General features: G+C 28.2%; 1 protein-coding gene across 2 annotated transcripts in view; it reads left to right on the forward strand.

Moving 5' to 3' along the window:
- The window catches only part of LOC107451354 (cell adhesion molecule Dscam1), a 59105-nt gene that overhangs the window by 29345 nt on the left and 13882 nt on the right, over window positions 1–15878 (forward strand). For both annotated transcript variants that reach the window (XM_043053688.2, XM_043053689.2), the window contains exons 6-10: window positions 3483–3631; window positions 6362–6493; window positions 7962–8126; window positions 10157–10227; window positions 13582–13819. In XM_043053688.2, coding sequence (XP_042909622.1) covers window positions 3483–3631; window positions 6362–6493; window positions 7962–8126; window positions 10157–10227; window positions 13582–13819 — 755 coding nt within the window. The remainder of the gene's footprint in view (window positions 1–3482; window positions 3632–6361; window positions 6494–7961; window positions 8127–10156; window positions 10228–13581; window positions 13820–15878) is intronic.

A 15878-nucleotide genomic window follows, 5' to 3' on the forward strand; every position in this document is an offset into this window, starting at 1 on the left:
AGTGAACTTAATACAGCTCTCCTGGTCTTTCACAAAATGGCAATGAATCAATTAGTGCTGTCCATTTATCGAATTCTGTCCTAGATAAAATTCTGGTGGGAGGGTAATGTAGTGTAACTACCACTACAATAATCTATTTTATTTCTCTAGTATATAAGACGTGTTAACTCTATTTTATCTTGAGGCACCTTTAGATAGATGAAGGTTGGCATTGTTTTATATCCGAATGAATTGGAATAGATTATTGTAGTGGTAGTTACACTTTAACTCCTCTTCCCACACACGTGTTAATTTTATGTTCTGTATCAATAACATTTAAGGGTGCTTAAAATGGCATTTAGCTATCCCCATTTTAATGATTTTTCTTTTACTTTTCAATGCAATATTAACTCCTTTTTAAAAGTTAACTTCCTGCTGTGCGAGTAAAAAACCTTTCAGAACATCTTTAAACCCTTGCTAGTGTCACCCAAATCCAGTTCGAACAACTACTTTGTGCATTATTTGTGATGTCCGAACTGACTTCGGGCAGGAGAAAAATTATTGTTTCGATTTTCTGAAGTTCGAGCTGGGTTCGTTTTTTCTTTAGGATTCTTAATTGACTACTTTCCTAAAAGATGGCATTAGTGGTCCTAGTTTTTCACCGATTACGACTTCAGTCCAGGGAGGGAAATGTGCGTGGGAGTTTTGGCATATACTATACTATGAAAGATTTGTAAAATTTGTGTATTGAAAATCATATTGTTGTGTTTTTATATTATATTATACCAATTATATTATATTTAGCTTCAAAATTTTGCTTAATTTGGTCTAATTAAATAAGATGTGTGTGTAATCCATTACTTTTTTATGTGTTTGTAAAAATCATAAATACAGTTGTTATTGCATTTGAAATTTTATTTTTGTAATAAAAAACCATTTGCTAACTTTTATAATAATATAAAGAACAAAATTAAACAGTCAAAGAAAATTTCAATTTTTAGTCCATTTTTCTGAAATGTATGTCACTGTTAAAGGGGTTAAACACTTATTTCTATGTTGTTTCCATTCAATGATAAACCAAACATTCTTATTTGTTAAAAATCCAATTAACTTTTAGAAAACAATTCTATTTTTTTTCTAAATGCATTCGCCAACACTTCTATTTTAAAAGCTAATTACCTACAAATTAAAATTCTCTACATATTTCCCAATGTTAATTTTTTTTTTTTTAAATATTGTTTAATTTTTTTTCCTATTTACTTTGGAATAATTATTTTTCTAGCATTAATCTTTTTTCTTTATGTACAGATTTAGCTTTTTTAAGTGTTCTTAACAATGCATGAAAAAAGATTAATGCGTCTAGCAATTACATAAACATCCGATTGTGACTATTAATTGCAGAAAAAGTTCTAAATCAATAAGATACTGTGTAAAGACAATAATTAGTCTTTGATTTTACATTTTTGAAAGTATTTAATATTATTCATTTTTATGTCATGTTTTTTTTTTTTTAATTATCCATCTATGTATATGTATATAAAGCACAAAAATAGCAACAAAAAAAACGAAGAAAATTAATAAGTGTTATTTACTGTGCATAAGATGCAAGTATATAGAACTCATAAAATAAGTTAAAAATATAGACAAAATATGAAGAAAAAAAATTGATATTTAATATTGTTTAATTTTAATATTTTATCTCGATTTTAGAATTTATTAAACAAAATAAAATTAATTCTATTGTGACTTTTGATTTCCATCGCTTTAATAGCGTTCCCCTTTCAAAACTAAAAGATGTTCTTTTGAGTTATTGCAATAATTTTAAAAATATCCTTAATTGCGATTTTGATTATTGGGAAAATCTAGTTAATTTTTGTCTTTTTAGTAATTATCTTTCCAATGGAAATACTGTTTTTACTCAAATTGATGCAGTACCACAAGGGTCTAATTTTTCCATCTCTCTTAGCTAACTTATTTTTACACTATTATGAAAAAGATTATACTCTTAATATTAAATTTGTTTTCAGATTTATTGACTATTTAATTATCTTTAATTTTCAAGATTATACATTTTCGTTAAATAATATTTGCACCAAGCAATTAATCCTGCTTTCGTTAAATAATATCCTTAATTAATCAATATGATTATATTAATTTAATTTTTTGGATTTAGGTATTAAAAAAGAAAATATCTGCTTTGTTTATTTATACGATCAAATTAATTTAATTATTTTTATTTTAATATGAATAAACTATTAATCAAATGACTAGAATTAAAAGAATGTTTATTAATGTGTATTTATCCAAAAAAAAAAAAAAAAAAACAATCAACAAACTACTTCAAAATTTGATTTAAAAAAACAATGGATACCCAACTTATGTGATTAAGTTCTAGTTAAAATCATTGAGTTAATTGTATGTTATTTTTAATAAATTTACAAAAAACTTATTTGTTAATTTATATTTATACCATGTGCAAATCCAATTAAGGCAAATATGCGCAAAACGGGAAAATCATGTTTCTTTTTTTAAATAAATGATAATTTTCTAAAATCATTAAAATTGTATGGTTAAATATAAACTTTATTAATTATGAACTTTAAATTATCCAGTATAATATTATCTTGCGCGTATTTTGATATTGATTTTGTTTTTCTTATTTCAAGTTCGTGTTCTCTAACATGGTTCAAAAACTTTTATTCTCTGTAAATTATAATTCAAATTTTCTTTTTTGACAGATGATTAAGAAATGAAAAATACTATATTTTTTCATGAAATAATTCTCTAGTAAGCAAATTTTAAGTTTCCATGCAAGAAATTTGTGCAAAGATAAACCATAAGTAAATTCAAACATTCAAGGATCTAAGTTTTACCTAAATTAAGGATGTTTATCAATTGGTATTATTCGAAAGAAGTCAAGAGGTGCCTAGCCCACTTGAAAAGTTTCATTAACTGTCTTAGAATAATTTCATCAGTTACAATTTTAAATAACTAACTGCATCCGGCTTGCACCGACCACAGGGCTGACTTAAAGTATCCTCAGTGGTAGACGGATCACGGGTTAGAGTCCCCTTGCCGTCAGGCTAACCTTGGAAACTTTTCATGATTTTCCTCTCCATGTAACACAAATGCGCATTCGATTAATCAAAAAGTTCTCCACGAAGACAAATTTCTCCCAATACTTGATCCAGGAGTTCCCTTGTCTTCTGGATTGGGTTAAAAAATGCAAGGCTACGGAGTTGAACATCAGTAGTCATAAACCCAAAATTGTTCTTCTGTTCAACAAGGGTTATAAAATAAAATAACATAGTTAAAAGTCATTGTAGACCCTGAAGAAATTTCCATGGTTATGTCAATCATCACTTCAGTATCTCTGATTTTTGTACCTTTTTTAAGGATTATGATTGCTCCCTATTTTGACTAAAGATATGTTTATTCAAAATGTTCCTGTGTTAAAATACGTGTTATTTCATTTAAATGGAGAAAAATATTTATATTTTCAGATATGAGGTATACGATAGCTCAACTGAAACAGGTGCCACTTCAGAACTGCATGTACAAGTGACGGACCGCGAAGACAATGGATTATTTGTTTGTATTGCAAAGAATGCGTTTGGTAAAGACGAACGAACTCTCAAACTAGTTGTACTCGGTAAGTTTTTCAACTCAGCCTTCATATTTCTAAATTTTGTGGGTTTTCAGAACCATTTTTTTAATACAAACTTTAAATTATTGATTTGAAGTATCAAAGGATTTGAATTTTGTTCTAAAAAATAAGGGAAAAAATTTTTACTTTATTATTTATTTTGCAAACAAAAAGGCGAAAAGTAGAAGTATAAATCACGCAATAGCTTGGTGCTTGAAAAATGACCTATTTTTAATTACATTTCATTACAGGGTTCCTACGGTCCTTAAAAGTCCTTAAAAACTGCTTAATTTTTATTTTGGAAAATAAGGGCCCTTAAAAGTACTTCATTTTGGTTCAAGGTTTTTAAAAGACCTTAATTTTTCAGGTTAACGAACTTAAAACGAAATGTCGTTCTTTTATCACTTAGAATTTGACTATGCATTGAGGGTAAAGCATTTTAGGGAGACAAAAATTAATGTGTTTGTGGGGGGGGGGTGTTACAGGCAAGGGGAGGAAAGCAAGTCCTTTCATTAATATATTAGTTCTTTCATTAATATATTCTGCCCTTTGCCTAGAATTATGTTCTATGGGGAGAGTGAAGCTTTCTAAAAGAAAAGAATAGTGCGGACAAGGGGAATACTGCACATGGAAGAGATAGTGCTTTTTTTGCAGGGGGGGGGGCAGTTTTAAGGTACCTAAATAGAAGACCAACACTAACCTTCAAAATTGACAGAATTCAAGAAATTCAGTTTTACTGGTAACCAGGGTTGGGTTTTTGCCGTCAAAAACTGGTTTTTGACATGACAGTGGTAAAAACCGTGTTTTTACCGGTAAAAACCGTCAAAAACCTACTGTTTTTTTTCATTTATGGCATATAGCGGACAATATATTATTTTCACATAATTGCCTTTATAAATGAATGTTGTAAATGATTGCTATTGATTTTGAAACTATATACATGTATTCTTATAGAAGGATATACATTCATATAGAAATATTGTAATATACTTATTGAAAATAGTGATGCTTTTATCATTATAGCTTGATTTGCAAAAGATTCAAAATTTTGCACTTTTAAATTGTTAGAAATAAACAAACAAACAAAAAAGTTTGGAACTATTAATAAATTCAAGAACTAAAAAGAAGAATGTAAAATTTGGCATTTCTTAAATATTAGAAATAAGCTAAACAAAACTTTCAAAACTTGTAACTACTAACAAACTCTAAGTCAAGAATGACTTGACATTCTTCAGAAATGTAATATGCCAAACAAAATGATGCTTAGAAATGTTGAAAATTTTGTTTAGTATCCTAATATTTTACTTCAAATAGTATGTTTTGATATAATCATGTTGGGAAAATGCAAGAATCTGTTCTTAAATATCTTTTAACAACTTTTTTTCTAATTTTATTGCCCAAAAATGAATTAATTTTAAATTATAAGCAGTTAAACTCAAATAAAAATACAGTTTTACCAAAACTATGGGTTTTTGACAGAGGAGTTTTTGACATGACGGTAAAAACCATGGTATAAACTTGTGCAAAAACCGTCATGTGTCAAAAACTTGCCAACCCTGCTGGTAACGCATCATCTTAAAGGAATTGGATAAAACCCTAAGAAAAGAAGTATCAGAAAAGATTTTTGAACTAGAATCCGTAACGAAAACTATTTCCTAAAATCTTGAAGAATTAAATAAATTCGTGTAATATTTCAATGTGTAATAAGTAACTGTAAATTTATAGAAAGCTCAACATTTATTAAAATTCATAATTGTACTAAAAATTAAACAGAGTTGTAAGAAATAAGGTTTGAAAAATCCCAGCCCACCTAAGTTTTTTATCAAAAACCTGCGGTTTATTGATCAATGAAAACAAATTTTGCTTGTTTTTTTTTTTCAAAAATTCTTTTTTAAAGTTTAGATTGTTACACTATTATTTTTATTTCTTAAGGATAGCAGATTGTTACATAAAAATTTAAATCTACTCAACTAAAAAATCCTTAGATTTTAATAATCATTTTATTCAGTTAACATTGCAACTTAATATACTGTTTTTAATTTTTGTTCTAATTTTTGGTTGCTTTAAAATTAGTTCATGTTTTTTGCCAAAATGTTTAGTTACATTATGTAAAGTTGATTCATAATAACAGGTTTGGGTGGAAATGACTTTCTTTAAGTTCATTATGAAAGTAAATATAACTCATTTGCTGGTCTAGTAACGAAATATTAAAATTTGTTTGAAATAATTTATTAAATGTTTCAGACAAATTTCTTTATTTACCCTTTTTTTTTTTAATATACATAAAAGAAATTGCAAATTTCTGCACTTAATTTTACAATTCAATATCAATGAAATCATTAAAAATGGAAAGCAGATTAGTTTCGTATGTTAACTTTTACAATCTGAATGATGTTAACTTGTAACAATATAAAAATATTTTTAAAGAAAACCTGACCCCGGTTTTCAAAACTTCCCTGGTAATTCTTTGGCGAGCACTGTTACATAATACAATTATATCAGTGCTTACATTTTAATAATATTGTTTTTTAGTATTTTTTTATTTATTGATTTATTTAGGAAGGTAAATAATTTGCACTGCATACAATTTAAAAGTACTTAATTTTTAAAAAAAGAACTTAATTTTTTCAAAAAAAGGTCCTTAAAAGTGCTTAATTTTTGCTTTGTTGAAAGAGTGGGAAACCTGCATTAACTTATCCATTAACAAATAAATAATAAGAATGGAATGTGTTGCAGAGGTTCCGGGTCCCCCAAGCGATGTTCGTGTGGAGCAGACTTGGAGTCAAAGTGCTACTGTTCGGTGGAACGTTCCTTATGGTGGCAACAGCCCTATCACTTCTTTCATTGTCCAGTTCTGGAGAGATGCGGGTATGTTATCCATTGTTTCTCTTATTTTGATTTTTATTCATTCTTTTGAACTGAATTAATTATACAGTCTTGGAAATGTAGTAATGATAGCAGAATTATTTCTGACACTCTTAATATATTCTGATAACCTTCACCTCTCTTCAATCTTAAAAGCAAAAATTCATTAGTATGTGGAAGATAAGTGAAATTTTGGCATTTATGTTAATGTGTAATATTTTTATATTTTACAACCCTCGTTGAACAACCGACCCAACTTTTCAGGTTTTACGACTACTAATGTTCAACTCCGTAGCCTTGTAGTTTTGAATCCAATCCAGGACACAAGGGAACTCCTGGATCAAGCATTGAGATAAATTTGCATTCCTACGAGTCTTTTTAATGGAATTAACCCATATTTGCATTACATGGAGAGGAAGACCACGAAAACCACCTACAATTAGCCTGACGGCAAGGGGACTCTAACCCATAATCCATCTACCACTGAGGATATTTTACGTCAGCACTGTGGTCAGTGCAAGCCGAATGTGAACATCGTATCAACCAGCCATCGCTGGGATTTGACCCTGGTTCACCTCATTAGAAAGCGAAACCTCTATCCCCTGAGCCATCACGACTCAACTAATTTAATTTGTTTATTTTTGTTATTAAGACTGTTTATTTAAGGCTCTTTTGTCTGGTAGCTGTTCAAGTTTATCCTATCTTTAGCCATTGCCTTTTATGCTAGTGCTGAAAATGATGCACAATTTCTATATGAAGAAAAGCAACAGTTTTGTAAAAATGTAACGCATTTGTGTCAAATTTTTTAATACTTAAGCTGCATTATCTCTGCAAATAGAAATTTTTAAAAATTGGGAGTTGAATTGAAATGATAAGTTTCATTTAAGTTGAAAATCCCTATAAATTGGTGATTTTTAAATAAGTTTTGTTACTTTTAAAATATATTATTTTGCTTTTCTAAAGACCTGCTAATTCTTTTTTGCTATTCTAAAAAGATTAAAGAATCAATAGAAGTTAAAATACTGTGTTTTAAAAAAAGGCTTTTTTTTAAAAAAAAAAAATCTTTATTAATTTTCAAATTTAAACAGATTTATTCAGAAAATACAAGGAATTTTGTTTCTTATTTTCGTCTTATGGTAAATACTTAGAGTACAATCTATGGGATATTTAAGGATGATATAAGGATCATTATTTGTTTTAAGTATATTCAGCTGTTCCTTTTTTCCTCTTAAGCTTTTTCAACAATTATAACTAGTATAGTTTACCCATTACAGCTGGCACAAGATCTCAGTGATTGAGTTTTTCCTCTTAATATATTGTGTATAATATGTACAGGGAATTGCTTTTTTTCCAGATTTGAGTGGCAACCCTGTTAAATAACAAGTGAATATAGAATATCTTTTAAATTCACTTTTCACTTAAGTTTTCTAAATTATTGTTCACCTTCAATGATAAATTACCCACCTTTCAGGTGCACCTCACAAACTAGAAGAAGAGAAAGTTTCAGCCTCCCAAACCTTCACCATGCTTAAAGACCTTCAACCGGGTACATCGTACGTTGTCCGAGTCCTGGCAGAGAATGAAGTAGGAAGAGGGAACCCTTCTGAATCACAGCAGTTTCTCACCAAAGAAGCAGGTACTTTGTTTCTTTAATTTAAGGTAATTTATTTGCGTCCACATGCCATTTAGTTGAATGACATAATATATTCATCTCTAAATTGAAAGGGAATTTTATTTCAAATATCGAATCCAATAATTGCAATTTTCACTGTCGAAATGGAACTATGTGGTTTAAAAACAAAATACTGGTAATAATATATTTTTTACTAAACGTCATAATGATTTGCATTTCCTTAATCCTTTATATCATAATTTGAGTAACCGCAGTAATTGTTTTGATAATAAACAATGTTGAAACTTGAGAAATTAAAATTTGGCACAACAGATTTTGTCATACAAACTCTGAATACTTATTTCATGCTGGTCAAGAGGCTTGCCTATATTTAAATATGAGAGAGTAAATTGTGAAAACTGTAAAATGGCAAAATTCAAAGGAGTTTCTTTCAAATAAATCGGTCAAAGCATCCATTTAAGTTACTACATGGGGATGTGTGCCCATTCTATTCCAAGATTGCAGCCACCTTGTAATTTGAGGGTCAAAAATCCTAATCAGTTGAAATAACTTTTAGTACATAATTATTATTTTTTATTACTTTATTTACTAATAGTTGAAAAAATTTTTAATTATATGGTATATAATTTTTCACACCATTTTAAATAATGCAATTTTAAGTGGCAAAATACAAAATATGAGCGAAAACAAGAGTAATTTATGAGAAATTAAATTTTGAAGAAGATAAGATTTTTAAAATTCAATTTCTCAGGAACTGTTCAACTGATTTTGCTCAAATTTTGTATTTTCCCATGGAGAAATACATTCTTTAAAATTATGTAAAAAAAATTGTAAGCCTTACTATTCAAAGTTTTTTCGACTATTATAAATTAATAAAAAAATAGCAAATACTCACTTAAAGTTGTTTTTGCAAGGAATTATCTTTGGCTAAATGAATTTTATAATTGTATGCAAAAAATTCATAATTCACTTTTTAAAAAAAAGTGAAGATATGGCAAAATACTCAAAAAGTCCAATTAACGTAAAAGGGTCCAAATTTTGAACCGCTCTCATGACCAAACTATCGGGACCCTTATTTCCGAGATGGCGACCACCCCTTATATTTAGAGGGTCAAAAATCCAAATTATTCAGAAAAAGTACATTTTTGTGTCTGTTTTTGTAACTTAAAATGTCTGTTCTGAACCCTTCGAACCTTTAAGATTAAGTCCTAGAATGTGAAGATCCGAACCACAAGTTATTCAGGGTGGCTAATTTTTTATTTCATATTCCATACATCTTATTAAAATTCTGATGCAAAACTCTTTTTATTTTTTAACATATCTCTCTAATTTAATTTACTTCATACATAATATAATAATAATTTAATTCATACATATGTTTTATGAACATTTATTCACTTTAGAAGCTTAATGAAAAGAAATTTTGTGTCAGAAATATGTGATTAAACAGTTCTTCAGGGTTGCCACTCCACAGGAAGAACAGGTAAAACCTGGAAAATGCAGGGAATTTAAAAATCACCTAAAATGTACGGAGTTTTTATTTTTTCTTTACTAACTGGGGATTTTTTTCTTCTTATTTTTGTCTTTAAAACAACGATGACCACTCAAAACGTAATATTTAAGGTTGATATTTCTGCTACACTAAACTATTTAATTTATTATAGCATTATTTAAGTTCCTTAAGTTTTTCCCTCTATTAAAATTATAGTTAGCCCAATATAGCAGACACAAGAGCACAGTTTCATCTTAATATATTATGTATAATATGTACAAGAAATTTTTTTTCTTCCAGATTTGGGTGGCAACCCTGTTCCTTACAATTACAGTGTTCTTTACAATTAATTCAATAGCGTGTTTTTAACTGTTTCATTTTTAAAGATTTATGTGTATTTTGTTTAGTGCCGATTGCTTTTAAAATAATGCAATCGGCACTAAGATGCATTAAAAAATTTCTGAGTTTTTATCATTTGAGTGTTCCTTTAGTTATTGATTGAAACTCTTACTAAACCATTTAATGAGAATTCATTTGATAGAGCCTTCGTCCCCACCAACTGATGTTACCGTTGAAGCTCGTGGTGCTGGTACATTACGAGTGAAATGGAAGGTAAGTTATTTTTCTATAAATATTTGTAATGTTGCACAAATGTTTGAAACCCTGTGGCAGAAGTTTTTTGGGCTTTCTGCAACAAACTTACCTGGCACTAATATTTTGATTTAAGATATTTTTAATTATTACAATTACTAATTGAAAATAATAGAAACGTTGTGCATAGAGAAGAAAATATAGAATAAAAAGTTTAGATTTTAAAAGTAATATTTTTTTAATTCTAATATTATAGGCGATATTCTCGCATTTGCGAAAATATCGCCTGTATTATAATAAAATATAAAAATAATTAAAACATTAAAAAATGAAAAATTTTAGATTGCAAGTTTGAGTCATCACTTTTTAATGCTTTCAATTTGCACAGATTCCATCGTAAGTCTATTTCGTTTCTCGATCGCCTTTTCAACAGTTTTTGCTACGAAATTCTGCACTATTTTAAAACACAAAATTTTTAATACCATATAATACAATGCATGAATTTTGAATTTGAGTAATCACTTTTCACAATATATATATATTTATTTACATATATATATATATATATATATATATATATATATAAATATATATATATATATATATATATATATATGCATGTAAAATGATGCAGTCGGACCGAGCAGGAAAACAGACACAGGATTTTAATTAAATCAGAGTAACTTTTATTTGATCATTCTTAGTTGAGTGGGAGCGAAGAAGTGATGTTTACTCCATCAGCAAACAGTCTTTCTGGTAGGGAAAATCTTGCAAAAAATCCTAAAATGTCTCTATTTAGGGAAAAGAGGGAAATCTCAGAAATTACTATTGGTTAATGAACTTGCTCGAGTGATTCCCACGGTTTAAAAGGGAAAAATGATCTTTATTTCAATTTATGCATAGTTGGGCCAAAAATAGATTTAGAAACAGGATGTAGCTTTTAAAAGTGCGAGAAAGTATTTCGATTTGAATAATTAATTAGTAATAAAGTAGGAGTTGTTTTATAGCAAAGAAACTAAAATAAAAAGATTAATAAAAGCTTTTTATGTTACATATATATAATATTTGCTAAATTAATTATTGATAAAAGGGAAAATTTCTTCGAATAAGTGTGTTTTTTTTAATGAAAAAGTATTTTTTGAATGAATTTTAGTAATTAAAAGTATTTAATTTTCTGCAAACATACAAATTTTTTTATATAAAAATTTAGTACTAGAACATTAACGTTTATATAAAAATTATCATATATGCTACCAACTTGACTAAATGGATCATGGTCTTATAGTCTTATTTTTGTTGTTATTTAGGCAACTATTTTCATTGGTTTTGGCAACTATTTTCATGCTTTAGGCTACTAAATGCAACTATTTTGTTCATTTTTTTTCTATGGCAACCCTGTGCCTAATGCGCAAAGAAGACTTCTTTGAAAGAAAAAAAACGTTTTTCAAAAAGTTATGTAGAAAGGAAAACCAAAATTTTCCCTTTCCAAATTAAAAATCTTTCTGCAAAAACCTTGTAACATTCTGCGACAATGTTGCCATGTTGTCGCAATTCTGCTACTAAGGTTTGAAATAAAATAAACTTTAAGTTTTAAAAAAAATATTTCAATTTAGTGGCTTTAAAAAGCACGATTCTTCTCCTTTTTGGGAAGCTGCAAAAAAAATATATATATAGGTTTATCAATGCTTAATTCAATTAAAATTTTCTAATTTAAAAAATAAAGATCTAGATATTTTTTTCTTTTTCTTACTATTATTTTGTTTTATTTTTTTTCATTGACTTTTGAAATGGAGTAGTACCAACATAGAACTTATTACCTATTATTATTACTTTTTTTTAAAAAAATATTTCTCATCCTTTAACAATCAATTACCTCTTGGAGCTTTAATAAATACAAAATAATGTCATTGGCAGAAATATTTGTTTTATTTATAAAACAAAGACTTAAATACACTTTATAATTTATGTACATGTCTCATTCAACTTATAAACATATTTTTGGAGTGATCAATATAGGTCACAATTAGAACATAAAATGCCAATTTATTAGTTTCAGTGTCTTATGTTTCCTACTCTATGCTTCAGCTTGGTTTGGCAGTGTTTGATAGGTTATGCATCATATAATGTAAATTGGTTAATAATAGGTGTAGTCTATTGAAAAATGTTGTTCTTATAAGTTAAAATTAAAAGAATGCATGAATAAAAAACAAGCTTCTATAATTTGAAAAACTAATAATAGATTCTCGAAACTTGTTTAATTAGTTGGGAATATTATAACAATTATTTCATTTAAAATTACAGTAATTTCCAGTAGATACACTACGGCTTATCTGTACTTAAAAGTTAGATCTTCCTCAAAAATAAATGTTAACCAAAGATGTTCTTTCAAATGTAATATTATCTTGGTATGCAACGAAATCCACCTAGCAGTACGTATTTTGCCTGTTGACTGAATATTAGGGCTAACGGCAGTGACATTCAGCTTAAAATTAAATATTAGGGGGAAATTTATAAATAGTAACATGCATAAATTTAATGTGAAATAATATTTAGTAAATACCTCAGATTTTGCTAGAACAGATTTTGCTATGCTAGAAAATTCTATTTTATTTCTTTTTCTTTAAAGAACCTTTAAAAATTCTATATATATGACCATTTCAAAATAAAATTATCTTGAGCAGTCCTGTGACAGCTATGAAATCAGTCATGAAATCATATAAATATTTTATAAGTGTTATTTTAAAAGTTGTATGACATTAAAAATTGCATTGTGGTATTTATAATACACAATTAATGTGAATAGATATTCCATCATATCATATCCATATATGATACCATTCTGGTTTTTAAAATAAAGTTAAATCAGAAATTTTGTCAAATAAAAATTCATTAACTAATGTATAATCATAATTTCATTGAATGTTTGTCTTATTTTATTTTAAAAAAGTTAATAGTTGACAGCATTGTTATCATACAAATCTTGCTTTAAAGTTTTAGCATCGTTAATATAACAAATTGCTGAAACTAGTATCAAATGTGACAAATATCAAATTTATTTAAATAACAATGTATGTTTGCATAATTTTTACATATATTACGTACGTTAGTTGCATAGTTAGGTAGTTAGATATATTATCCCCTATCGAATAGAAAAGTGTACCCCCTATCATCAAGAAGTTATTACTAAAATAGCAAAATACAGTACTATTTTTTTTCTTTTAAATGTAGTAATATATGTTAATCTTCAAAAGTCGCCCATTTTGAATACATATTGGACATTACACCTCCTTAAATTTACAGCAAATTTAAATGACATTATGTTGTAATCTCCTAGTTGAAGTGTCTCCACAATTACGAATAGTTTCTTTCTTTCAGACCCCTCCCCGAGATCAGTGGAATGGTCAGTTGAAAGGTTACTACATAGGCTATAAAGTGTCTTCAAGTACTGATCCTTACTCCTTCAAAACTGTGGAATTCAGCAAACAAGGGGATGAAGAATACCGTCTCACAAATCTTCTGAGAGCCACAGAGTATCAGGTTATTGTACAGGCATTCAACAGTGCTGGCAGTGGGCCACCTTCCCAGGATGCTCTGGCTGAAACTTCCTCTAAAGGTACCCTCACCCCCATCAGTAAAAACTATTTCAGGTGATGATTGTTCATTTCCATTGTGGAACCGTGGGGACATTGTTGCAGAACTTTACAGAGCTCTTGCAGAAAGATTTTTCTTTTGTGAAATAAAAAAATTTTGGTTTGCTTTTCTGCCGAAATGTACACATGAAATATGAATCGCACATTTAAGTTATTACTTTCTGAAATGCTCAATTTATGCTGATATCGTAAATCCATTTTGATTGTATTTTCGTCAGTTATTGGCATTGATTTTCACGTGGCTTTTAGATATTCCAATATATTTCAGGTGATATGGAAGACTCTAATTGTGTATCGAATTGTTTACTTTTTAAGGCAATGATTCCATCGCTTTTTTTTGGCAGTTATTGCTTTTGATTTCCACATAGTTTTTGTAACCAATATTTTCTATGTGATATTATTTATTACATCAATCAAATCTTGAAACGAAACATGCATTTGAGTAACCCATTTCTGAAGAGTGTGATTCACATGATTTTGTCGTCGATCTGTTTTTCAGTAATTACAGATTTTATGATATTTAATTATGATGAGGATTTGCAAAATGCAATAAAGGAAATAATTCGTGTGTGCCCCCCCCTCCCAGCAAAATGCTAGAGTGTCGCCCATAATATTAGAATAAAATTATTACATGTATAGAAAATATTACATATATAAAAAAATATTACATATTCAATTAAAAAAATTGTCTTTTTTGTTCTTGTAAACACACCGTTTTTGTTATCTTAAATCAGTAACATACATCTTTGTTAGTATCTTGCAGAAAGATATTACATACCTGCCTGTTTTTTAACGAAAACTCCTGTATTTTACGACTATCACCTGTTTACCAGATTGTTCTCAAATTTCTCTGTATTGGTTGAAGAAATTTGGAGGGAAAAAAATAATAAGCTTGGGATAAAATATCTACTGATGGCATAAATACTTCTCTTTTTCCTCAACTGATTGTGCTGCAGTTTGTTGAGTGTTAATAGTTTAAGTAATTATAAATAATGGTTTAAAAAAATCTTCTTTAGGCTAAGAGTTATATATAAATTTTTTACTTTGCTAAATGTAATTGCTTATATTATTTCCAAATTTGAATTTCTCTTTTTGACTTACATGATATATCAAAACTTTTCTCGTAGCCTAAAAAATATCACTAGCTAAATATCCGTTATTTTATTTCTCCAATGTTGGCAGGTATAATATTAGTACTAAAGGGTTTTATCGCAGAAAGCCCAAAAATATTCTGCTACGTGGTGTGCGACCACCCTCAATAATTTAAATTAGTTTGAAAATTATGTGTTCATAAAACCTTTCAATAGAGTGTTTCTAAATGCATTTAAAAGTTTTAGAGGAAGTGTCTTTGCTTCTGATTCCTCAAAAAAGCTCTCATTTTTCTTGCCTTTTATGATGTAAAATGGCATTGGTGCAAGTAAAAACTTGTGAATTATTTTAATTTATTATTATTTTCTTTTCGCAACTTTTTTACTACTAGTGGAACCAGCTTTTAGTAGAAAAATACATAATTTTTAAAAGTCAGAGAATTAAAACGATTTTATATAATATTATCACTAATAAGGTCATTGTGAATCTATTGTGGTATCTAGAGACCTTGTTGAAAAACCTAAAATAATGAAAGCACACAGTGTTCAAACTTTCATTGAAAGTTGCATTTAGTACCACTCGTGGAATTTTGATTGTGATTGATCAATTGCTAGTAAGAGGTAACTCTTTAGAGGATGCCATACCATGGGGAAAAAATTTTGTCGCTAATTCTCTTTCACCTTTATTACTTATTTAAAGTGTAGAAAAAGTGAGTTCAGACAAATCTAGAGTAAATCATGAAGTTTCAAATACTGTAAAGAAAACTTTAAAATGTACAAACGAAAATAAATTATGAGATGATAACTTAAGATTACCCAATGAAAAAGTTCTCTTCTAATAATTTGTTTGCATTTTAATATTTTGAAGTATCTATTTTTTTCAGCAATTGCAACTTCATATTGAATTCTAGGTGTGCCTGAACTTACTTTTTCC

This window comes from Parasteatoda tepidariorum, chromosome 9 (genome assembly GCF_043381705.1).
Source record: "Parasteatoda tepidariorum isolate YZ-2023 chromosome 9, CAS_Ptep_4.0, whole genome shotgun sequence".
NCBI classification, from domain to species: domain Eukaryota; kingdom Metazoa; phylum Arthropoda; class Arachnida; order Araneae; family Theridiidae; genus Parasteatoda; species Parasteatoda tepidariorum.